At 39.7% G+C, this 25273-nt stretch overlaps 1 protein-coding gene across 2 annotated transcripts in view; it reads right to left on the bottom strand.

The window, feature by feature from the left end:
• Positions 1–582: 582 nt before the first annotated feature.
• ano1a (anoctamin 1, calcium activated chloride channel a) overlaps positions 583–25273 on the bottom strand; it is a 97311-nt gene continuing 72620 nt past the window's right edge. For both annotated transcript variants that reach the window (XM_080032429.1, XM_080032428.1), the window contains exons 16-25: positions 22556–22757; positions 20806–20917; positions 20503–20560; positions 12280–12380; positions 10925–11067; positions 7372–7524; positions 6684–6736; positions 5931–6115; positions 5236–5341; positions 583–4066 (exon numbers count right to left, since the gene is read on the bottom strand). In XM_080032429.1, the coding sequence (XP_079888555.1) occupies positions 3851–4066; positions 5236–5341; positions 5931–6115; positions 6684–6736; positions 7372–7524; positions 10925–11067; positions 12280–12380; positions 20503–20560; positions 20806–20917; positions 22556–22757 (1329 nt within the window). In that variant the 3' untranslated portion in view covers positions 583–3850. The remainder of the gene's footprint in view (positions 4067–5235; positions 5342–5930; positions 6116–6683; positions 6737–7371; positions 7525–10924; positions 11068–12279; positions 12381–20502; positions 20561–20805; positions 20918–22555; positions 22758–25273) is intronic.

Below are 25273 nucleotides of genomic sequence, written 5' to 3'. Positions count from 1 at the left end.
AAAACAATGGCTTACAGGTTTCATGAACAACAGACACTACAGTTCTGCTTGGAGGCAGTGGCAAAGTGGGTAAGGAGTTCGCCTCTGGAGTGCAGGGTCGGAGGTTAGATCCCCCGCCTACCTGCCACATGTCGAAATGTCCTTTGGCAAGACATTGAACCCCGAATTGCTCCCGATAGTTAGCTTGCACCCTGTGTGGTAGCTACTGCTATCGGTGTGTGATTGGGTGAATGTGTACAAAACAATGTAAAGCACTTTGAGTCTGTGAATAACCAGAGAAAAACACTATATAAGTGGAGTCTATTTGGAGATAAACGTTGTGTTGGTTTATTGTTTCACTACAAGCCTGTCTATCAAGCACCCAGAACATTACAGCTGGAATTTACAAAATGTTACCCTTGATTGTAATCAACATTTGTTTGTTATTAAAAAAACTAAAATAAATAAGGATCCAGAATAAGTAGGCCTATAAGTGTACTGCATCAAAGTGCTCACTCTTAAAACAAGTTTTGACAAAAAGCCCCTCTACAAGACATCACTACAAAACTAAAGGCACATGCAGGAATTTTCAATAAATGTATGCACAGGCAGTTCTCCTTTATTTGCCGTTAGTTCAAACGAAAAGACTCAAACTATCAAAGACAGACAAATCGATACACATGCATACACACTCACATGTTGTGAGACATAGATTATAATAGATATTAGCATGTCACAAGCTATTTCCTATATGCTTTAAATACAACATAGCAACAGACTGCAGGAGGACAGCTCATGGAGGACTTCACATGTGACATCAGGTTAGGAGAGATTCTGAGGGAAAATATATTCTAGTTAAAACAGGCTCTGCGGCCCTGTGGCAGCACAGCATCTATGACTGAATATCTACACTAACCCTACTGACATAAAAGCTATTTAGGTTGGGTCAAAATAAAATGTGCAGTTATAGCAAGAAAGAGCAGGCCATACCCCAGAAAGAAGTCTATCGCTTAATGTCATCAAATGTCTTTGTATAGGCTGCATAAGATGTTTGTTTTCCCAGGCATCCTTCAAAATACAGCCTAACAGGTCCATATCCATGGGTTCTAGTACATTAAGTCATTTAAAAAAGACATACAGATAAATGATATCACCGTCATTGTAACAGTCTCAAAAACCATTTCAACAAATTGGATACACTAAGAAATGCACACACACACACACACACACACACACACACACACACACACACACACACACACACAAAGAACACAGAAAATAGATGTACTTTTTTTTTAAACCTTAAGTGATAAAACATTCCTGAAATGTCAAAATGTAACACTACATTCTTTCAGTCTTGGTTGAGGGCTATCATTTTGAGTAGTTTAATATATGTACAGCAGGGGGCAGTAAAACACATTAGTGAGTGGAGACAGACTACTTTTCAGTCCACAGTACATTTATATCTAAACTATTCTTCCAAGTAATATCCTGTCACTCCTACATATGTTTCTTGCAGTTTAATTAAAACAAAACAACATTGTATTTAGTCTTTGTGCTTAAAGGGTTAAAGAGTTGCAACTTTAGGAAATGCCTAATGCTTTTTACAGTTAGAACAAGGCAAGATTCTATTTACACATTGCTGCCTTGGAACTGTTTGCCTTTGTATGAAATCAGCTAAAAAGATAGAATAGAATAGGGTTTGGAGATGATGATTGGTTAATGGTTTGAATCCCTGGAGCACTATATAAGGCACACACTGCGCATAATTCTATTACTACATGTGACTTTAAACATTAGTATATTAAGGTCAATTTTCTATCTATTAGCACACGTTTGTCGTACATCATTACACATACATTTAAAAAAAATATTTTAATTGAATTTACAGGTGCTTACTCAATATAGTTATGAGGCGCTGCTTGAAGTAAAGGATTATATTTAGAACTCCCCAGTAAATAAATAAAGCTGAGCAATGTAGTGCAAACATGTGAATGGCTTTCACAGATTTAAAAGAAAACACATTGACTGTTGGGCTGGTTTAAGCTGCACAAGACAACATTTACCATTGGTGTTGGTAAAGTGACTGATGAAGAAAAGTGTCAGAGATGACAGGGATTTGGTCTGAAGAAACAGTAAAGCTTGGCCAGTTTAACGGGAGGTAGGCGAAAGATGAAATGCTGTAGTCTCTTGGACTACATTGAGAGCTTGTTTGGGGTCATTTAAAACTCGCATTTGATGATTTGTTAGCCACTGAGGGGCAGCATATACACTATGCGTATATAAGCTGAAAACGCCACAACATATTATCACCTTTTAACTTGATACCATGAACATTATAGCACACAGCATATTTACACATCCAGAAGACACAGAGCAACATTAGAATGCATTTGTACTCCTGGTAAATAAAGCAGCTAATGGGTCACATTACTATCTGTAACTTCAAATGTGTTGCTCTAAGAACCCACATACATTTCCTAAATGTGCATTTGTATTATTCATTCTATTTATTATTATCATTAACAGCTGCAGAGCTTTCTGGCTCTAGCAGCTCACTGTTTTAGTTTTAAGGCCCAAACACGTCTTTACATCTTGAATATTGAAATACTGGTCTGTGTGGCCAGACTCAAAATGAATGCAAATGTTGCTTTCTGTTGGATGTGTTCCTAATTCTTTCCTAACACATTTTCCACAGCAATCTTATTACCCTGACAAATGCTCTGTGTTATCAACTGGTTATGACACTTTATAGTAGCACAACCACAGACATCTCTTAAAGCAGCGTCAAGACTAGGGAATCATTTTCATTTTACATCTTTGTGTGTGGAAAATATTTCTCTCTATCCAATACCAGCTTTTTGGTACGGGTGAACAGGACACATACTGTATGTACCTATCATCTGGCATGACATCGTGTTTAGACTGTAGAGCGTGCCAACTGTAGCTTTAAGAATTCCAGTTCATTAGGATGAATACAAATGGTACTTGTGCTTCCAAGAATAATGGCAGTGTTAGGTGTAATCAAAATGTAATAATTGTAAAAATGAGCAATATAGTGCTGGTACGAGTAGAAGTCAACAGGCTTCCTGACACAGAAGGTCTTCCTGAACCTTGCTGTTCATCCCAGCAACCAAAGCACATGTGTCTAACCATGTTGCATATTCCAAAAAGTACATCTATAAATCCTTGCATTTTTATATTGTGCAAATATAAACTAAAAAAGGCCCATCTGAGCTGTACACAAAGGTGGCAGGAGGGAGGGATCTCCCCTTTGTGTGGTAAGATACCAGGAGGACACTCCTTTCAGCAGGACCATTTGGACGGATTATCGGAAGGCCGACTTCAAACCAAAAGCTGCCTTCAAGTCCCGTGGGACAGGTGGCAGGAATCACCTACCGCCTGAAAAGTATGGCTCACATTAGGGGTGGCACTATGTTGTAAATGCTGATGTCATCATCAAGGATAATTCCCCAAGTCACACACAGCTAATGGCTTGTTCCTATTCAATACATTCAATAACAAAGGTAATAAATCATAAATCCTATTTGTACTGGCTAACTACTAAATGGATTTTTGGATGATTGACAATGAGAAGTCAACATGCTTTACATGTAACATCTTAACATAGTACAAGTGTTGTTGTTTTTTCTTAAAAAGATGTTGAAGTTGAAGGAATTCTATTCTGCATATGTCAACATTTATGGTTTTGACTGCAAATATTCCCAAAGCTGAAGCAGCGCATGATTGGCTGTTTATGAATAATAACTGTCTCGACCTTTACCAGCTTCAAGCTTTAAGCAGCTGAGGACCTTAATAACAGTTTGTACACAGATGTTGTATTTCCGTGCATGTTGTTTCACAGAGCTTTTTAACAGCAGTTTGCGTGTGAGAGGGGGCGTGAGCGGGGCTGTGCTGGACTCTGGTTGGCTGAGGAGTTGTCCCGGGCAGCCAGCCTCTTGCCCTGCTCCTCCTTCATAAAGAGCTCCACCATCAGGATCTTCTCCTTGTGGATCTGGAGGCTGATGTCCTTTGGGATGTCTGGGATCAGCCAGTCCACAAAGTCACTCATAAGCATCACCACGTTCTGCACAGGACAGGGGCACAGGGATGAATCACACTACATCACATCTTACAAATCAACTTTTTTTTATGATTTCCTTTGGCATTTTTGCTTTTATTTGACAGATTTGGAGAGACAGAGATACAATGGGGCAGAGAGGGGGATGCCATGCAGAGGAAGACCAAGGGACTCAACGAGGACTGAAGCACAGGGCTGAGCAGCACTGCATCAATGTTATGATGGGTTGGGATTTGTTTCACTTTTGTAAATCAGCGATAAAACATTTTTGCTTATTAATTCAACTTCTTATTTTGAAGTGGAAGCTGCGTTTGTTACATACATTTTGCTTCATCAGGAGAAAAAGTACTGAACTAATAACATGAGTTGTCCTAGCCTTCTCCTGTTAAACAAGCTATCAAGGTAAGTTAGCTGAGCTCCAAAATCAAAGACATCTCATATCAAAGTTATGATGCAGATCCTGTATGTCATGAGGTTATTATTTGAATGTTTATTTGTAGTACATACTTAGCAGTACACTCTACAGAGTGACAATGAACGTGTCAGTGTCCTCTGGTGGGCCTTAATTTAATTTGGCATTTCTGTAGCCTACTGACAACGTTAGCCATGTGTCCCTCTCTATCCCCTCCATCACTACAGACACTGCTCTACTACCATTCTTCTCTTGGCAGATCCTTCTGGTTGATGTCCTGGCTGCTGCTTTGGTGTTCTACTTGAGTTGCTTATATATTCACCTGGACCTGTACCTACCTATCAACCTGCCAGTAAGCTTGCTCCTTCCAATGTATACTTTTGGGTTGACAGACACGGATATATTTGTAAAAAGCTAATATTGACTTATCAGTCTAGATCTGATTGTATTTATTAATGTTTTTTTAATACACTTTTGTATAAAATTATAAACATAATAACAAAGTGAACCATATCCAAAGTACCACCAATAAGTAGCAAATAGGACTGTGTAAAATAAGCCAGTGGAAGTTTTTTTCAAACACAAGCACTTTTCTGAGGGCTACTCTGAACTTGTAAACAACAGGTTCAGTGAGTGTTGGCATGTTGTTTGCTTTGCCTACATACATAGGAATGACAAAAGGGAGGGGCAAAGCGTATTTGAAAGCAGGTAGAGGCATGTGGTGGGTGTGTGCTTTTATAGAAATATCTGTGTTTTTCCAAACCTGAAAGACAATGACAAAGGCCAGGCGGGCAGCCAGAACGGCCCAGAACTCCTTGGAGAGTTCATATGGAGTGTTGGAAGACGGAGGCTCTCTGTAGTCCTTATACCTGACACACACAGACAAAGAGTCACTACATGCTGTTCATTTACAAACATATACAAAGATCCCATGTGATGCTAAACTGTTTGACACATGTGTCACTCTCCGGCTCAAGACAAAGGTGACAGAAATCGTTCCTATAACAGTTCATGCATTTTCGATAGAGAAATGGGAAAAGGTCTCCTATCCGGGTTAGCTTAGCTCAAACACTGGTAGTCAAGTCAAGGGGAGCAGGTTAAAGTATAAACTTTAGAACATCACTGATAGTCCTGTGTGTGGGTTGGTACTAACATTTCATTTGAGAATCAAATACATACTGGAAAGAAACCAGGAAGTAGCTGTGACGATCAGCTATGTATTTGATTCTAAAATGAAATCAAATGTAAAAAATGTAATGGTGATCATTGTTACAAATAGTAAAAATACAGATAAGACACCGTATGTTAGTACATGCACTTCTATACATGCGTTATGGTTCTTAGAGACGACAGGTAAAAGCTTGGTAGGTTTTAACATGAGACTGGTCAGTTTTTAAATAAATTATTGTCCCCAACACTTCAACTGACTAGATTCCAACATCAAATGTAACCCATTACCTGCATATGTCTACCCTGTAGCCCAGGTGCATTGGCTGATGAGGGTGTGTGTCTTGCTGGAAGTCACTGACATTGAAGTAAGACAGAGTGTGGTTGACGAAGCCGTGCATGGTGCCGTCAGGGCTGTACATGTACTGGTACACCAGGCGGGGGATGAAGTCCGAGGTGAAGGAGATGACAAAGGCCTGCCAGAGGGGGGAGAGGTGATCGTCTGCTTATGTCTTCATACAATCAACTCAGGTCTTAACAGGACTCCATTGTCATTTCTGGATTCACTGACTAAACATTTTGATTCATTTTCCAGCTGTGTGTTAGGGTGCACTCACACTAGGCCCAGTTGCCCCTCACGATTGCCCCCCCCCCTCCCCACTCCCCCCGCTGACCTGCACTCACACTGCTCCTAAAGATCTGGGCCTAGGAACCAATGCTTCTTGGCAATATGTCACTATGGGCTTGGGATTTGAAGCGTCATTTTATCCGATTGATTATGAATATTTTCATCTGGACAAATTTGCAGCAAACACATTAGACCAACACGAACCCTTCTGCATAATTTTTTTAAATGTCTGTTGTGCATGAACGTTTGGGACGTGAGGAACAGTCTCATAAGTTGATGCTCCAGATCAAACGTACTTGGGCACGGTACAGATGGCCTAGTGTGAGTGCGCCCTTAGAGCATCTCTTAGACCAGCAGCAGCTACAGTATGATTTGGAAGTACTACTGTACAGTGAGTGTAAAGATGTAAGACTTACATTAACGATGACTGCCACCTTGCTGAGGCCTCTCAACAGGTTGTACCAGATACCTGCACACAGACAAAGGAGCTTAGATAAAGCTGACAACAGCAGCTTCAACATGGACATACTGTGGGCTGGTTTAGTAGCACACTCTGCATGAGGAGGAAGAGACTGTAGTTGTGTTTGGTGCATGTTTTGATGCATTAACTATGAAGTGCTCTTTGATATAACTGCAGACTAGTACCATAGGCTCTGGTTCAAGGGAGCCAACATTGTCAGCAACAACCATCTTACATGGTTTTGAAACTTGAATTTAATAATACATCTGGCAACCCACTTTCATTTTACAATGCTTTCTAGACTGGATGTTTTTCCCCCATACGTTACATCTTAATGTGAAGCTTGTTATAATGCCTGTGATGTTAAGGCAAGTCAACAGGGAAATGCATATAGATGTAAACAAATAATAATAATAAAATCTAAATAAAATAGTTTTTTGCAAATTATGAATCAATTCAAAATCTCAGATGATAGGAATCTAGATTTGTTTATCACCAACCTTACTGAGAGCAATCATTAAGTTTATCAGAATGAATTGCATTTTTCTTCTTCCTCTGTCTCTTTTCACCTTAATGAAGACAATGTTGAAAAAAAACGATTATGTTTTCTCTTAATTATTTCAGCTGGGGCAGTTGCCACCTACCAATGTCTTTGGCTTTAGCTGCAATGGGCCTGCGAAGCTCCATCACAAACTTCTTGGCGTCCAGGCGAATCTCGATGATGTTATTGAGCAGAGCAAAGAGCGGAGCCAGGGGGAAGGAGGCCACGAAGAGAGTCACCATCCCAAACTGGATGACTGAGACACACAGGACGGGAGGAGTTAGCACACCGCTAGATCAACACACTGTCTTTGGATTCTGTGGACACTATCATTCAGTGGTAGCATGAGATGTGTGGGTGAAATACCTTCCCCTAGATCACCCACCATCCCAAGCCCCATCAACTCTGCGTGTTCTTTTTGTTTGTTTATTGTTGTGTTATGTAAAGCGCTCTGAGTGAGAGAAAAGCGCTATATAAATAAAATGTATTAGTATTATTATTAAATAACATTTTGATAGAAATGAGACCAAAACCATTTGGTCTAAAAATGTGTGTAAATGTCAAAACTATGAGAAATCTGAAGTCCAGGGGCCGTATTCACAAAACATTTTATCTTAGCGTTAAGAGTTCTCCTAAGGAGCACTAAAAGTTCTTAGTAAGGAGTAATGTCTTAAAACCTATTCTCAAAGCTGATAAGACCAACCTTTACTAAGGAATGGGAGGGACTCCTAAGCTAAGACTAGAGGGCGGTGTTGACCCTGTTGCTATGGATGACGTCATGTTCATACCTTCTATGCCCACAGTGATTGGCTGAGAGGGAATGAGAGCTAAGAGTGAATTTATGATGGAAACACTGTGGGAGATATCCATATCGTGTCGCTGTATTAAAGTAAAGAGTTTTATATACAATTAATGACAAGTGACACTGATTTAACATGAAACCAAGATACTGCAGGGTTTCCCACACATTCGTTCACAATTAACATACAATAGCGCCACATAGGTCTATTCATTTTAAATTTTACAATGATTTTAATCGGAAAAAATATCCTCATTGAACAGCTGCATGCCATGCACTCTCACTGTATTTCTCTCAACGGCGGACTATGCAGCAATAGTCAGACAGCGACAAACCAGGAAATTCACAATTTAGAAACAACAGCCGGCGAAATCGTAAAGTACATGCGGAAGGAAAAAGGCGAGACGCAGTAGCGGACCTGTGGACCGGAGGAGATGGTGCGAAGCGCCACATATAGGCCTACTCTAGTAACATTAAACCCAAACGTGACACCAACAGTAACTTTCAGTGCATCGCAAACCCAAAGCAACTGCAGGAAAAGGAACTTAATAAATATTTTTTATATAAATATAATAAATATAAATGTGTCACTGTCTATGCTTTCTAAATATAGCTTTACTAAGATCATTAAACCCTTACAGCTATTAAGGTACCTTTTGTTAAGCTCAGTAGCATTAAATCTCTCCAAAGTCCTCTCGAGGACTCTTAGCTTTTCATAGATTTAGGAGCTAGTTTTAGCGCTAACATGCTTTGTGAATTACACTTATCTTAAAAAGTTAGGAGTCCTAAAATTAGGAGTGAAACGCCCCTTATTTTTGAGAGTTACTCCTAAATCAGCACATTAGGACCTACTCTTAGCCTTAACATGTTTTGTGAATACGGCCCCTGATATATTGCATGAAATAGTTTGGTCAATGCTCAGTGCTGAGCCATCCGAGAAGTGATTAGAAAATAGGATGCAAGCTGGGTCTTACCTCGCCAAACGAGTGTACTGAAAGTTACAGTGAGCACATGGTCCATGGCGATGGTTTGTGTGATGCAGCAGGTTTACAGTGTCAGAGATAGTGAATGAAAGCCAGTGACTGTGACAACCTTTCTTCTAAATGGTTCACGTGAATCAAATATTCAAAGACATAAGAGTGTTGCGCTTGAAGTGAATCCTCTCAGTAGTATTGACATGTTTGGTAACAGGATAAGCCCCACATCACCAATATTAGACCTATAGACCAATATATAGACCCAAAAACAGTCATTACACAGCTGTAACATCCATGAGCTCTTAGCAGCCACACTTAAAGCAGGACACTTTCATCTACTTACTGTTCTTTAACACACACATACAGGCATGTACAAGCTTCATCCACGGTTTCCACAGCATTAATTGACTACGTGTGCTTCGAGTCAATGTGCACATGTGTTGATATAAGTGACATACACATACTGTATGATGAGTTCACCTCATGATGATAATACATTGTGCTGATGAGAGGATCTGACATTTGCAGTGCAGCATAGCAGCAGCACATTAAGGTGATTGTTTGGAAGTGGTCGCAGCCATTACGCTTCTTAGTTTTGACCTCAACATCATTTGCTCTTGCAAAGGTTACAGATATTAGAGAGCACAGACATTTCTCTAGGATCATCTTTGTATTAGTGTAGAAGAAAACACGCTAACAGAAAAGATGAAAATGAGGATCTCAGCTGTTACCAAACAGTAAGCAAACTGGAAAACACATCCTGCAGAGAAAGGGCAGCACCAACAAGAACAGGGGCCGTATTCACAAAACATTTTATCTTAGCGCTAAGAGTTCTCCTAAGGAGCACTAAAAGTTCTTAGTAAGGAGTAATGTCTTAAAACCTATTCACAAAGCTGATAAGACCAACTTTTACTAAGGAATGGGAGGGACTCCTAAGCTAAAACTAGAGGGCGGGGTTGACCCTGTTGCTATGGATGATGTCATGTTCATACCTTCTATGCCCACAGTGATTGGCTGAGAGGGAATGAGAGCTAAGAGTGAATTTATGATAGAAACACTGTGAGAGATATACATATCGTGTCGCTGTATTAAAGTAAAGAGTTTTTATATACAATTAATGACAAGTGACACTGATTTAACATGAAACCAAGATACTGCAGGGTTTCCCACGCATTCGTTCACAATTAACCTACAATAGCGCCACATAGGTCTATTCATTTTAAATTTTACAATGATTTGAATCGGAAACATATCCTCATTGAACAGCTGCACAACATGCACTCTCACTGTATTTCTCTCAATGGCGGACTATGCAGCAATAGTCAGACAACGACAAACCAGGAAATTCACAATTTAGAAACAACAGCCGGCGAAATCGTAAAGTGCATGCGGAAGGAAAAAGGCGAGACGCGCAACTATACAGTAGCGGACCTGTGGAATATAGGCCTACTCTAGTAACAAATTAAACCCAAACGTGACACCAACAGTAACTTTCAGTGCATCATAAACCCAAAGCACCTGCAGGACAAGGAACTTAATAAATAATTGTTTATATAAATATAATAAATATAAATGTGTCTATACTTTCTAAACATAGCTTTACTAAGATCAATAAACCCTTACAGCTATTAAGGTACCTTTTGTAAAGCTCACTATCATTAAATCTCTCCAAAACACCATCAAATGATTGTCTGTGATTTACACTTATCTTAAAAAGTTAGGAGTCCTAAAATTAGGAGTGAAACGCCCCTTATTTTTGAGAGTTACTCCTAAATCAGCACGTTAGGACCTACTCTTAGCCTTAAAATGTTTTGTGAATACGGCCCCTGGACTACAAACCATAAAAAGCAGTGTGCATGGTGCTTTGAGTGTGCACTTACTCATCTCCATGTACTCAGGGCTCAGGCCGATGAAGGGACCCAGGATGTGGTCCTTCTCGTAGCGCTGAAGGCTTTTGTTCAGCTCCTCCTCTTGCTTTGAATCCAACTCTGACTTCCTCCTCCGCAGCAGCTTCTTTAACTTTCTGCACCAAGGGGAATAACAAGATCTAGAGTGAACCTTTAACAGCATACTGTACGTGAACAGACAGGTTTGGATAAGACTTCTCTAAATGACTTCACGCGTCTACGGAATATCTGTACTTGTTAGTGACATAAGCTCTCCTGTGTTACTTGGTCTTTTATTACTTATATTTTTATATTTATTTTGTAATCTTAAATCTGACTGTGTATATATACCGTATATATATTTATATTTGATTTCATTCTTAATCACTAACTGACTGATTGCACCATTTCGTCCATATCTTGAATTGTTGTTGTGTATTTGTTTTTGTTCATTTGTAATATTGTTTACTGAACAGTATTTTTAATGTTTTAGTTTTTAGTAAATGTTGTACTTGGAGAGCAATGGTTGCCGAAGTCAAATTCCTTGTTTGTTTACGCAAACCTGGCCAATAAAGCTGATTCTGATTCTGATTCTGATTCTGATTTTGGAGTACTAGTCTAATGTGGCTTTAGTGACAGTACTTTGACATAAGTATCATTCAACTGAAGTCCTGTCCTGCAGGTACCATGTCTCCACATGGTACCTGCACATTGAGTAGTTGAGTGGCTTCCAGTTTGTTTGAAAGCCATGCTTTACTAGCTTGCTAATAAGGAGCCATGCTTTACTAGCATGCTAATGAGGAGCCATGTCAATAGGCAAAAGCACGTGGCTGCTGTCATACACATTCCTGCACACTGCAGAGGATGAAATGTTAAAAATGTGTCAACATTATTTAGTTCTTTAGTATATGTAGTTTAACTAGGTGTACCTTGGTGTGAGGGTTTCAAAACGTGTTATTTGTCAAACGTGTGGTGGTTGGTATTACGTTTACGGTGCCCACCATCTCTCTAGAATTTGGTGCATTTTCTACAGTGGATAATCTGCTTAGATTCTGTTAATTCAAGACAGGCCCTGATAGTTAATAGGTGAAAGATTGATTTGGTTCTTTAGTTGGACTTTGTGATAAACAAACAGTAAACTTACAAACTTCTATCTTTACAGTGTGCTGTAAATCTGTCTGAAAAGCAGAAAGGCATTTACATTATTGCTCATAGATGCAAATACAACTGAGTGGGTGTGCAACGTTTGTTCTGTAGCTTGCTGAATCATTGCATTGTGACCTTGATCAACTTATTCAGCTCTGCTGTGTGTTAACGTCATGGGAAAGTACAGTATGCTCCACACTCACGGTATGCCGATCTCAAACAAATTGTTCTGGATGAGCTGCTTGCCCAGCATGGTGATGCACAGCTGGATACACAGCTCCATCAGGCAGCCGGCATGGGCACACTGCACAGAGAGGATAGGAACAAGAGTCAGACACTGAGTCAATGGGGAGTGGACATTCAAAACACATGCAATAGAAACCCACCGCAGCCATTTTACATAATGTTAGCATAGTCTACATGTTATGGAAGATGATCATATTAAAATCATACATACAGTCCCCTCCATAAGTATCGGAACAGTGAGGCCAATTCCTTTATTTTTGCTGTAGACTGGAAACATTTGGGTTTGACACCAAAAGATGAATATGAGACAATAGCTCAACATTTCAGCTTTCATTTCCAGGTATTCACATCTGGATCTGATACACAACTGAGAAGATATCATTATTTGAAAAGGAACACCACATTTTTAGGCAAGCAAAAGTATTGGAACAGACAGACTTTAAATAAATCAAAGTGAATAAACCGTAATATTTTGTCGCAAATACTTTGCTTGCAATAACTGCATCAAGCCTGTGATCCATTGACATCACAAAACGTTTGCATTCTTCTTTTGTGATGCTTTTCCAGGCTTTCACCGCAGCCTCATTCAGTTGCTGTTTGTTTTGGGGGGTTACTCCCTTCGGTCTCCTCTTTAGCAAGCAAAATGCATGCTCTATAGCGTTTAAGTCTGGAGATTGACTTAGCCAATCTAAAACCTTCCATTTCTTGCCCCTGATGAACTCCTTTGTTGTTTTTGCAGTTTTTTTGGATCATTATCTTGCTGCATGATGGAGCATCTTCCAATCAGTTTGGTTGTATCTTTCTTTAAATTGGCAGACCGAATGTTTCTGTAGACTTCTAAGTTCATTTTGCTGTTGCCATCATGTGTTACTGTGTTGTTGTCAAGATGAACCTTTACCAAAGTGATGGAAACGCTAAAGTTTGGAGAAAGAAAGGATCTTCTCATGATCCCAAACATACAGGCTCATCTGTGAAACACGGTGGAGGCAATGTCATGGCTTGGGCTTGCATGGCTTCTTCTGGGACGGGCTCATTATTCTTCATTGATGATGTAACACATGATGGCAACAGCAAAATTAACTCAGAAGTTTACACAAACATTTTGTCTGACAATTTAAGGAAAGACGCAACCAAACTGATTGGAAGATCCTTCATCATGCAGCAAGATAATGACCCAAAACACAACAAAGGAGTTAATCAGGGGCAAAAAGTGGAAGGTTTTAGACTGGCCAAGTCAATCTCCAGACTTAAACGCTATAGAGCATGCATTTTACCTGCCAAAGAGGAGACTTAAGAGAGTAACCCCCTAACACAAACAGCAACTGAAAAAGGCTGCAGTGAAAGCCTGTAAAAGCATCACAAAAGAAGAATGCAAATGTTTTGTGATGTCAATGGGTCACAGGCTTGATGCGGTTATTGCAAGCAAAGGATTTGCGACAAAATAGTATGTTTTATTCACTTTAATTTATTTAAAGTCTATCTGTTCCAATACTTCTGCTCGCCTAAAAATGTGGTGTTCCTTTACAAATAATGATATCTTCTCAGTTGTGTATCAGATCCAGATGTGAATACCTGGAAATGAAAGCTGAAATGTTGAGCTATTGTCTCATATTCATCTTTTGGTGTCAAACCCAAATGTTTCCAGTCTACAGCAAAAATAAAGGAATTGGCCTCACTGTTCCGATACTTATGGAGGGGACTGTATATATATTTTTTTAATATTCAAAATTAAAATTCTATTTACCCTTAGCGATGTGCTACAAAATGAACCCCAAATGATGTTTATTGCATGCCTTATGTTATGGGTTATTTTCCGGGACTGTGTAAAACTACACTCATAAACAGCTAAATAATCAGCTCAAGTTAGCCAAATTGGATTATGGCTTGCCAAAGTTTAGACAGAAAAGACCAAAGATTATTTGATGTTCAGTATTACATACTGTATATAACAAATATTGAATAAGCATTTCTTTCTTTATTTCTTTTTTCAAACTAACTATGGCATTTTAACAATTATTCTATTAAAGTAACACAGGAATCTCCACTGTCCCTAAATAGTAGAAAACAAGACTGAGCCTACTGTCCTGCTAGTGGCCCTGTGTATTGAGGCAAAGAGGACGTTTTCATGTTAACCTCATGGTGGCACCAGAAGAAAGGAACTTCATGGTAATCTATCTAGTAGAGATATTTCATGTTGCTGCTAGCATGACAAACAACTGTAAATGATATGAAAGTTGTACTTAACGTAACATGTATAACACAAGCAGCTTATACAACCCCAATTTCGAAAAAGTTGGGACAGCGGCATGTTTACCACTGTTTTACATCACCCTTTCTTTTAACAACACTGAGGAAGTGTTTTGGAACTGAGGACATTAATTGTTGACATTTTGAAAGGAATATTATTTCCCATTCTTGCTTGAAATACAACTTCAGATGCTCAACATTCCTGGGTCTCCATTGTGATATTTTGTGCTTCATAATGCACAATTTTTTTTCAATGGGAGACAGGTATGGACTGCAGACAGGCCAGTCTAGTACCTGCACTACGAAGCCAAGCTGTATTAAGACATGCAGAATGTGAATCGGTATTGTTAAATAAGAAGGGACGTCCCTGAAATTAAAGTTGTCTGTATGGCAGCAAGTTGCTCCAAAACCTGTATGTACTTTTCAGCATTACAGTTTTTTCTGATCTCTAAACCACAGTGAGCACAACTGTAGCTCAATGTGCAAAACTCTAACTACAGTCTGCACTACCAACATTCACTGGAGCTGAACAGTTCATATCACCTGAAAAACAGGTTCAGTGCAGCAAACACTATGAACCAGCCTCATTGAGATAACACACACTGTCACTCAGAACATGCTCAGAGTACAAACCCTAGCATCAAACCCCAATACACAAATTACAAACTTTTAATCTTTACAGTTTGAATAATTTGAGTTATTTCACACAACTTACGTAATATTTTCTTTGATGAAAGGGTGAAATTCTTTCACATGAAATTGTTTATTTTATAACATATCAGTTTTTTTAGGAAAACAAAAAGAAATAAAAATCAGAAGTCTTCCTCCACACATCCACACTCTCACTGCCACTCCTCTCCCTCCAACAACCTGTCTTCATTGGTCCATTTCCAAAAAATATATATTTTTGAGCTTTCCCTTTATACTGTATATTTGTTCACTAACAAGTCTAAAACAAGACATCCTAGTGTTTCAGTTGAAATTGCAATCCACAGTGTTTGAAATGCACTAGGCATTCATTCTGTTTTGAATGTGTGGTTTATAGTTGTGGCAGCAGTGTGTTAGCATTTGAAAAAAGTGCTGGAAATCCACAGTGTTGTGCAGGCTGTGGTTAAGCCATGAGATAGGTGTGTAGAGTTTTGAAAATTGTGTTTAAGCAATGAAAAACGAGCGACAGTTTGGTCCGAATGAACCGCTGCTGTGCATAGTGTTGGTAGACTTTTGCACATGTCGCTCCAGTTGTGCCCACTGTGGTTTAGCAATCGAAAAAAACTGTAATGTTGCCTTCATAGATGTGCAAGTTGCCCATGCCATGGGCACTAACCCACCCCCATACCATCACAAACGCTGGCTTTTCAACTTTGTATTGGTAACAATCTGGATGGTCCTTTTCCTCTGGAGCCCGGAGGACACAACGTCCATGATTTACAAAAACTATTTGAAATGTAGACTCGTCAGACCACAGCACACTGTTCCACTTTGAGTCGGTCCATCTCAGATGAGCCCAGGCCCAGAGAAGTCTGCAGCATTTGCTGATATTAGCTTTCACTTTGCATGTAGAGTCTTAACTTGCATTTGTGGATGCAGCGACAAACTGTGTTTACAGACAATGGTTCTGAAGTGTTCCATGGCCCATGTAGTGATATCCTTTATAAAATCATGTCAGTTTTAATGCAGTGCCACCTGAGGTCATGGGCATTACATTTTAATTTTGGACCTTGCCCCTTACGTGCAGAGATTTCTCCAGATTCTCTTAATATTTTGATTATATTATGGATTATAGATGATGAAATCCTTAAATTCTCTACAGGAATGTTGTTTTTAAACTGTTGTCCTATGCAGTTCTTCCCAAAGTGATGAGCCTCACCCCATTATTGCTTGCGAAGACTGACGCTTTACGGGATGCCCCTTTATATCCATTCATGATAATACTGTATCACCTGTTACCAGTTGTAGAGTCCCCTCCCTCATCCCTACGTCACCACCACATAAACACAAAGCCGTCTTCATCAGATAGTGCCGCGATGGAGAGCAGCAAGTCATCGTTCACTGGCACAGAGACCCGCCTCTTTATAGCGCTCTGTCTCCTGATTGGCTTAAAATGAGCAGGATACTCAAAATTTCTTCTGGCAATTACTGCAAAGCAGAATGACTGGGAGACCTGTGTTAGGAACTGTGAATATTGTTTAAGCGATTGCTGTATGAATATAGAGTGATTTAAAACGCATATTAACAAAATAATATCGCTTACTACTCCTTTAAATATTAGCTAAAATGGACATTTGCCTTGCTGTGTGTTCTCTTAGGTATTCATGAAAATGCCTAATACAACTCAACTGATAAATGATCTACACTTTGAGTTGATTCATGCATAATGGGTGGATAAGTAATAAGTGTGAATTCATCCAAGAAACTTTTGAGACAAACGTCAATGTGTTTGATCATCCTCTGGAGGTGTAAATGAACCAGACTCCACAGGAAAAGTGGAGTCTGGTTCATTTACTTTCTGACCCAGTGATAACAGCAGGTAACGTTTCACTGACATGAAACTGCAAGAAGCCCTTTGTAATCTGCATCACGAAAGCAACAATAAAATCCAATCTGAACCCTGATGGTAAATGGACTTGTATAGCGCTTTATCTCCGTTTTTCACAGACCCAAAGCGCTTTACATTGTTTTGTACACATTCACCCAGTCACACACACATTCATACACCGATAGCAGCAGCTACCACGCAGGGTAGGCTCAGCACTAGGGTGCTAAGTTAACTAAGCTAACTATCGGGAGCAATTCGGGGTTCAGTGTCTTGCCCAGGGACACTTCGACATGTGGCGGGAAGACGGGGGATCGAACCTCCGACCCTGCACTCCAGAGGCGACCTCCCTACCACTTCGCCACTGCCGCCCACGACGTGCTGATCAGATCAAGCACTAAATGATGCATTGATTGGGAGGCTGTGGCTCAGAATACACTTTTCACAGTGGTCAGGTTAACACAATGGCTACCATGTGAGAGTGAATGGCTGAGTAAGATCTGTTACAGTTTTTCACAATTGTTTAAACACATTTTTTGGAACATCAGACACAATGTGCACAATCTGAAACTAATTTACAATCTGCTTAACCAATTCTGCTGAACTCCAAACACATTTCCTGCCTTAGACTCATATTCTCATTCCAAAACACACATTTTTCACAACAGTACACACACTTCTCTATATCTTGCACACTCTTCCTGAATTATCTATCTTGGTATTCACACAGAACACACTGCCAATCACATTTCTAAACTCAAAAGGCTTTTGTGCAGTTAGCTATAGAAGGGTCAGAGATGAGCTCCTGTTTGCTGTGATTTACAGTAGACTGCACATTTTGGTACAAATACAGTTTTTGCCGAATACTGTAAACACTAAAAGTGACTGCTATGACCACAGCATCACAACCTCTAACTTTTGTAACCATGCCCTAAACCAAAGCACCAACCCGACACACACGATATATGCTTTGCACTGTGTTTGACATTCTCAAACACACTTCTTGAAAAAATATTTAACTAATTGAATACCAATCAGTCTAAACCTTAGCACTACAAATAGACCCCAGGTGAGCTCAGCTCCTTTGTGAAACAGTAAGAGTCAGGGGAAGAGGAGGAGAGAGAGTGACAGGAGTGTGAGGACTACTGTAATAAGGCAACAGGCGGAGACACATACAACAGGAACAGTATAGTGGACCATGTTATAGATCATGGCCTATCAATGAGGGAGCCTGGACAGAGAGTGCAGCCCAACCTGAGTCGCTCCATAATTAGGAGATTTAGACTGGAAACAGGTGATCATTTCCCTGTTGCTTCTCAAAGGATTGAGTGTGATGTTGATGAGGCGATGTGGCCAGACGCAAACAGGAGGCGGTATCCCTAAAAGGATTCATAATCCAACCACCCAATTCCTTACAACGCTGTTTTTTTTAACCATTGTTCACTAATTTTACTGTAATTGTTTCTTAGTTTATACTGACACACTGAATTGCTTGAACTGCAGTCCTACCTATTCATTGTGTTTGTTTGAAATGGCAAAATAAACTATTCTGCAACATGTGTGTTAGCATTTGGCAAGAACTGTAAAGTATTTGTTGTTACTGTAGGTGAAAGTGTATGAACATGCAAAGGCATAATTCTACTGATAAAGCATTCATATAGTGGTTTGCATGTATACTACAGTGTTTTCCATTCTGCACACCAGTGTTCAATGAGTGCTAGAAATGTCTAGTCATATGATGTGTGTGTTTGTCATTTGAAAAGAAAACACCATTTAGTGAAGAGTTAACACTGTTTTGAGGGTAAAGTGTGCTTTTGCAAGAGAAGTGAAGGATTTTGCATTTTGTGTTTGAGTTTTGAGATTTGTGCTGAGGTAGTCTATCAGGAAATGTGTTTAAGCAATTGTGAAAAACTGTAAGATGATAAAGCTTCTCTCGCTCATATGTTTGTGTTATCTGATGGATGAGTGTTAGCCAACGCAAGCTACCGATGACCATCAAGCTTCACCACCTCCTTGTGGACTGGAGGAAGGCCCCACCTTGACTTACATGAAGCCAGGAAGTAAAGAAGGATTTCATTCACATTTGTAATTTGTTAATTGACTTAAAACTCATTCGAATATATCTGGATACAAGACACTTGCAGTGGCAAGTATTATAGAGCCTATGAAGTCACAGAATGTTTCAACTTTTTTGATTTACACAGGTGCCCATGCTGACTAGTAGCATGTTTTTTCAATATGTTATAATAGAGCAAACTGCAGCATTTCTGTGTATTTGATACAATGATTAATTTGCCAAAAGGAGGGCATAACCTTCAGCTCTCACTGGATAGGTTCACAGCCGAGTGTGAAGCGGTTGGGATGAGGATCAGCACCTCTAAATCTGAGGCAATGTTTCTCAACAGGAAACTGATGGATTGTCTACTCCAGGTAGGAAATGAGTCCAAGTACCTCGGGGTCTTGTTGGTGAGGGAGGGGACGATGGAGTGTGAGTTTAGTTGGAGTATTGGAGCAGCGGATGTGGTTTAACCATGGCTTTACCGCACCCTTGTGAAGAAAAGAAAGTTGAGTCGGAAGGCAAACTCCAGATCTACCAGTCGATCTTTGTCCCCACCCTCACCTATGGTCATCAAGACTAGGTAGTGACTGAAAGAATGCTGGTACAAGTGGCTGAAATGGGTTTTCTCATGAGGGTGGCTTGAGTCTCCCTTAGAGAGAGGGTGAGAAGCTCAGTCATCCTGAGAGACTCAGAGTAGAGCTGCTGCTCCTTTGGTAGAAAGGAGGCAGTTGCGGTGGTTCGGGCATCTGGTAAGGATGCCCCCTGGGCGCCTCTCTAGAGGGGTGCGACCTGAACCCGGATACGCAGATGAAGATGGATGGATGAAGTACATAACATGAAAACTGTCATTTAAGAAGAAAGTCTCCTATTAGCTAACTGAATCCATTAAGAGACCCAGACCAACAGTGAATGTATCTGCTATCCAGTGTGTGTCATTTATTGTTATGTGAATCAAAGCCTGAATTATATTCTGCCTCTATTCCATAAAGTTCCACTGTTGTTAAAAACACATACCATATAACTAGGTTGTACTTGTTACTCACTAGAACATGTGGATTCATTTGCCAGTGAAAACAGCCCCCAACACACTCCCTCCTCCTCTTTGATTAACATTTGATTATAACTACAGTCTTACATGGCAGTAAATATATTATTAGATTGAAGTCTTCAGTAGGAAAGAATGGGGTTGGTGCAGAGAGCCACAGACAGGGCAGGGAAGTGGAAACTATTGAGACATGGACTAACATAAGAGGTTTTTGTTTTTTAGGGTATGTGTGCACAAGTATATGGAATAACACCAGCCAAACATTTGAAGTTGCTTTAACGTTTAGTGTGAATTACCTCCTCCATTCTGTACGATCCCACCACATACAAGTAGCTTCCAGGTCGTCCAACAAGCCTGCCATCCAAACACAAAGATCACATTTTGGACGTGAGTTAAGGAAAGCAGGTATATAGTAAGCAGGTATGACCATGTTCACCATATGCAGTAATCTACAAGCATACTCAAGGTGCAGCATACTGGACAGAGGTATGAGGCCAGCAACAGATGCAAATATTTTTTAATATAATGATTTCGCACATATTTGATTAAAATACCTGAAGATGAAAACACACAATGAGCATGGAGGAGCGGTCGCTTACCTGCCCCTGAAAAAGGCCAAATAGACGATCGGTGTGAAGGCATTGACAAACTTCAAGATGAAAGTCTTGAAGATGAGACGTTCCTCATAGCTCTTGTCTGTTTTTGGAACCTCTGAAAGAGAAACACATTTGGGTTTGATGCTAGTGTTTATAATCTGAGTGTGTTCTGAGTTACAGTGTGTGTTATCTCAATGAGGACTGTTCATAGTGTTTGCTGCGCTGAGCCTATTTTGCAGGTGAAGTGAACTGTTCAGCTCCAATGACTGTTGGTAGTGCAGACTGTTGTTAAGAGTTTTGCACATGTCGCTCCAGTTGTGCCCACTGTGGATTAGCAATCGAAAAAAACTGTAAGCTGAAATCCATTCTGTTTTGAATGTGTGGTCTACAGTTGTGACAGCAGTGTGTGTTAGCATTTGAAAAAAGTGCTAAAAATCCACAGTGTTGTGCAGGCTGTGGTTAAGACATGAGATAAGTGTGTAGAGTTTTGAAAATGGTGTTTAAGCAATGAAAAACAATCTAGAGTTTGGTCCACATGAACTGCTGCTGTGCATAGTGTAGTTAGAGTTTTGCACATGTCGCTCCAGTTCTGCCCACTGTGATTTAGTGATCGAAAAAAACTGTAATCATAGCAAGACGGACTGCTGTCAAGTATAATCACCGCTGCTAAGGACCTACGTCATATTATTGAGGATAGACGTCCACAAACAGGGCTACTACTCGTTCAGAAAGCAATGGAATACTTTTAAACATGACTTTGCATGTATCGGGAGAGCAGGGAACTTCGTAGTCATGGTTAATGTCTTAACTGTCAGTTCGGCCGCGGCGCAATGAATGAATAAAGATGTAGGAAGAATAAAAACATTCATTTTGACAGATGTGCCGAATTTACTACTTTACAACCTTGTTGATGACCAACATTTAGAAAAACATGTACTTCTAATTCAGCCTTGGGTGAACAGGGTGAAATCGAAGCGTAGTGTGCACTTCCGCCTGCACTGGACGCATGCGCGCTCCCTCGGACGGGGGATACAATTCTTATGATGTACTATATAACAATTGGGTTCATAAACAGTATTTGTAAATCTGACTCTGAAAAAGTCAGTACCTCACCAGCCAAGAACCTCACCGCACGTCTCTGCGAGCAGACTAGTCTCTCGTTGCTAGGTCGTATCCTTGGTCGTTCCTATTTACTGGCGTACTGAACTACGTTGTCATTACATAAGAACTTTGTGGGTTTGCAATGACTATTCCAGTTATTAGACAAGGTCTCAGGCGTTGCTAGGGAAACAAGTAGTTTTTTGTTAAAATGTTTTAGTTTGGCCGCAGATTGACATAGTTACCGTTGCTATTGAGTAAGTTCCGACCGTGTGGCGGACTGATTTTGTCTGTTAAAACGACATGTTCCTTCAATCAATTGGTTAATCTAGTTAGTAGCCATGTAATAAGCAGGATAATGAAGAGTGAACGGGTCATGGGCTCCTGCTTCAACTTGTCGGTCTTTTTTACTCGAGAGATGACCCGTCCCTTACTTAAAGTTATAACAGCCGACATGTTTACTGGAGAGGTACGATAACAACCCAATATTAGGACAATTTGTGAGGAAACCTAATAAGTAATTAACTAATATAATATTTTTACTGAATGTGCCAACCAACTGTGCTCCGACATCATTGTGCACAGAGAAGCTCACAGCTAAGGCTAAAGACATGTCCAATAGACAAGCGGTGTCAAACAGTGAAGTGTGCCTGACCTAGTGTGGTGAGCCAGCGTGCGATGGCGGCGTAGATCTCGTCTAAGATGATGATGATGATGAGGTTGATGATGGCGGCGGTGGTCTTGACGGTGGCTCTGATGTTGGAGCGTGCTGCGGGGTAGTTGCTCATGTGCAGCGCTGCCTTGATGCTGATGCGGTACAGGATCACACCAAACACCATGGCAAACGTCACACTGATCTACAAGAGAGGAGAAAGAGGAGAATACCCAATCAAGATATTACCTTCAATGTGTTTTAATGTTCAATTGAAAAAGTAAAAGGTGCATTGCCACTGAGAGGAGGAGTCATCGTAGATGGCTATTGTTGTGGGCAGGAATAACTTATTGGAATGAACTGGATCAGTTTGACGTGAGCTTTAACATTTTCCAAAGTAACTAAAATTAAACTCAAAGATGGTTTATCACCCTTCGTCTGCAGAAAGACTGTCTATAGTAAGGGGCTGCCTTCTCAATGTTCCAGCTGTACCTACAACCTTATTGCTGCGTAATATGACATATTTATTTAATGTATTTGCCACACTACAATAACAGCTGCAGCCTACTGTGCACTTTACTTTTTCAAAGCTACTTGCTGTGATTACTTCTATGCTTAATGCGAGCCGGAGGATTCTCCTGATTTGAATATGACACATAGGGACAGATGTTTTTTCTAGAGAATAATGCTCACTCTGTTAGTCTTGTTGAACAATAGAAACACACAGTCTCTGCACATGTGTTAGGTGGTGTTAGAGAAGGATGCACAGGATTTACAAACGCAAGCTGTATCAAAACATTACAGATGATAGAATCTGCAGCTGGTAACTGAGACTACATTTATATACTGTATGTCAGTGATTCTTGAGAACCGGGACAAAAGACTGTCTTCCATATGTAACTGCTGTTATCTTTAAAAATGATATGTCAACACCGATTTACAATTTCTGAAGAAGTTATTTGAAATGTTTCGATAATTTTATATTCCTGAAGTAGTTCATACTAGCACCAATCGTAAACAGAAAAAACAAATGGCTAACTAGATTAATTCCTTTTGTTTTGTTTAAGAAACTTTAAATATGTCGACACCGTCAGATGTCAACTCCGTCAGATTTCCTGTCTGACGGTGGTGACAGGCCAATGACGGAGTTGACATTCAATGTGACGTCATCATATTTGGGTGGTTTTCAAGTTATTATAATTATATTAAATACAGAAATAGGGTTTAGTTTTTCTAATACTGTATTTATGGAAACTCTCACAATCTTCTTTTATCATGGATGATTCTTAAAAAAGTACAGGATGATATAGAAAATGAGGCGATTTGGTCTGAGTCTTTTAGAGCTAGTCTGATTGAAACACTGTAATGTGAATCGTGAATTAACGCTCAACCAATAATATGCGGTTATAAAATCACTGTTATTGATTATTCTATGTATTTGATGGTTATCTGGGTTTTTGTCACCACTGTCCGGTATGTCAAATTCATAAGATATACTTGTCAACTCCGTCAGATATGTGTCAACTCCGTCAGATTTATATTATTATGATAACAATACATAATGATATTTCATAGTTGTTGAGGAATGGTTGGTCATATGTGAAAATCTAACCAGTCACCTAACATGAGAATGTGTTTTGAAATGTGAAACACATCTTGATTGCTGTTTATTTTAAAGTAAACATTCTATTACACAGTTCAACTGAAGAACATAGAGGAAAATCGATATAAAATATCTATAGTCATATACATTTTGAAAATATTTTGTCTGTCAGTCTTGGTGAATACTTGTGATCACAATTCTTCTCATGGGTCTAGCATAAATTGAGGGAAAATGAATTTGTGTTTTTGGTGTCTGACGGTGTTGACACAAAATAAGGAATGTCAAGGTAAAAAGCCCATTTTGATAAAAAGGACAAAAGCTGTAAGGTTGTGTCAAAGTGTAGCTCAGTAGCTTAGTATATGTTGGATACATACATGTAATTTAATTTGCTTAAACATAGGGTTTGTATTTTTTAAACATTGCACCCGGTTTTGTCCCACTTATCAAGAATCACTGATGTATATATTTTTCTCATCAACTTTTTATTTGGGATGGGTGTACAACGATCAACAAACTGTACACATAATGTCACACACACATATATTACAGTGGCCCTGAGAGCTCACAGCACTGCAACTTAAGATAACACATGCAGAAAGACAAAACACAAGCAAATTAAGAAAACATCTTCATCAATTTGACACATGCGCATCATTTAGAAACACGCTGCAAAGACCACAACACAACACATTAGAAAAACGCGATGCAAATAGTCCACAACACAACGGAAGTGTTTCCAGAGGACACTTAAAAGTGATGCACACATCAGGACACACTTGTTGTGGACGTGGATTTTGACTCACAGCGCTATTAAGGTTCTCTTTCCGTCTACACTACAATGTGTTTTTAAAGTGTAGGAGCTTTGAATTTTCTGGTTACTTTGTCAAAAACTGAAATAAAGGGGACTACATTATAAAAAAATAAAATAAAAAAAGGTTCTCTTTCCATCAGTGGTGTTGGAAAATTAGATAAAAAGTGTTTTGGAGGATTTATTTTAACATTGAGATGGCATGATATAGATATTAGCCTATTGTAGTGATCTGCTGTTAAACTATTGTTAGTCTTTTGCTTGCAAAACCCACCGGTAGTATAAGTTGCTTGTCCCCTATTAAGGGTTC

Source organism: Ammodytes marinus (assembly GCF_949987685.1).
Source record: "Ammodytes marinus genome assembly, chromosome: 1".
Lineage (NCBI taxonomy): Eukaryota > Metazoa > Chordata > Actinopteri > Uranoscopiformes > Ammodytidae > Ammodytes > Ammodytes marinus.
This window is presented reverse-complemented; position numbering and strand designations above follow the sequence as displayed.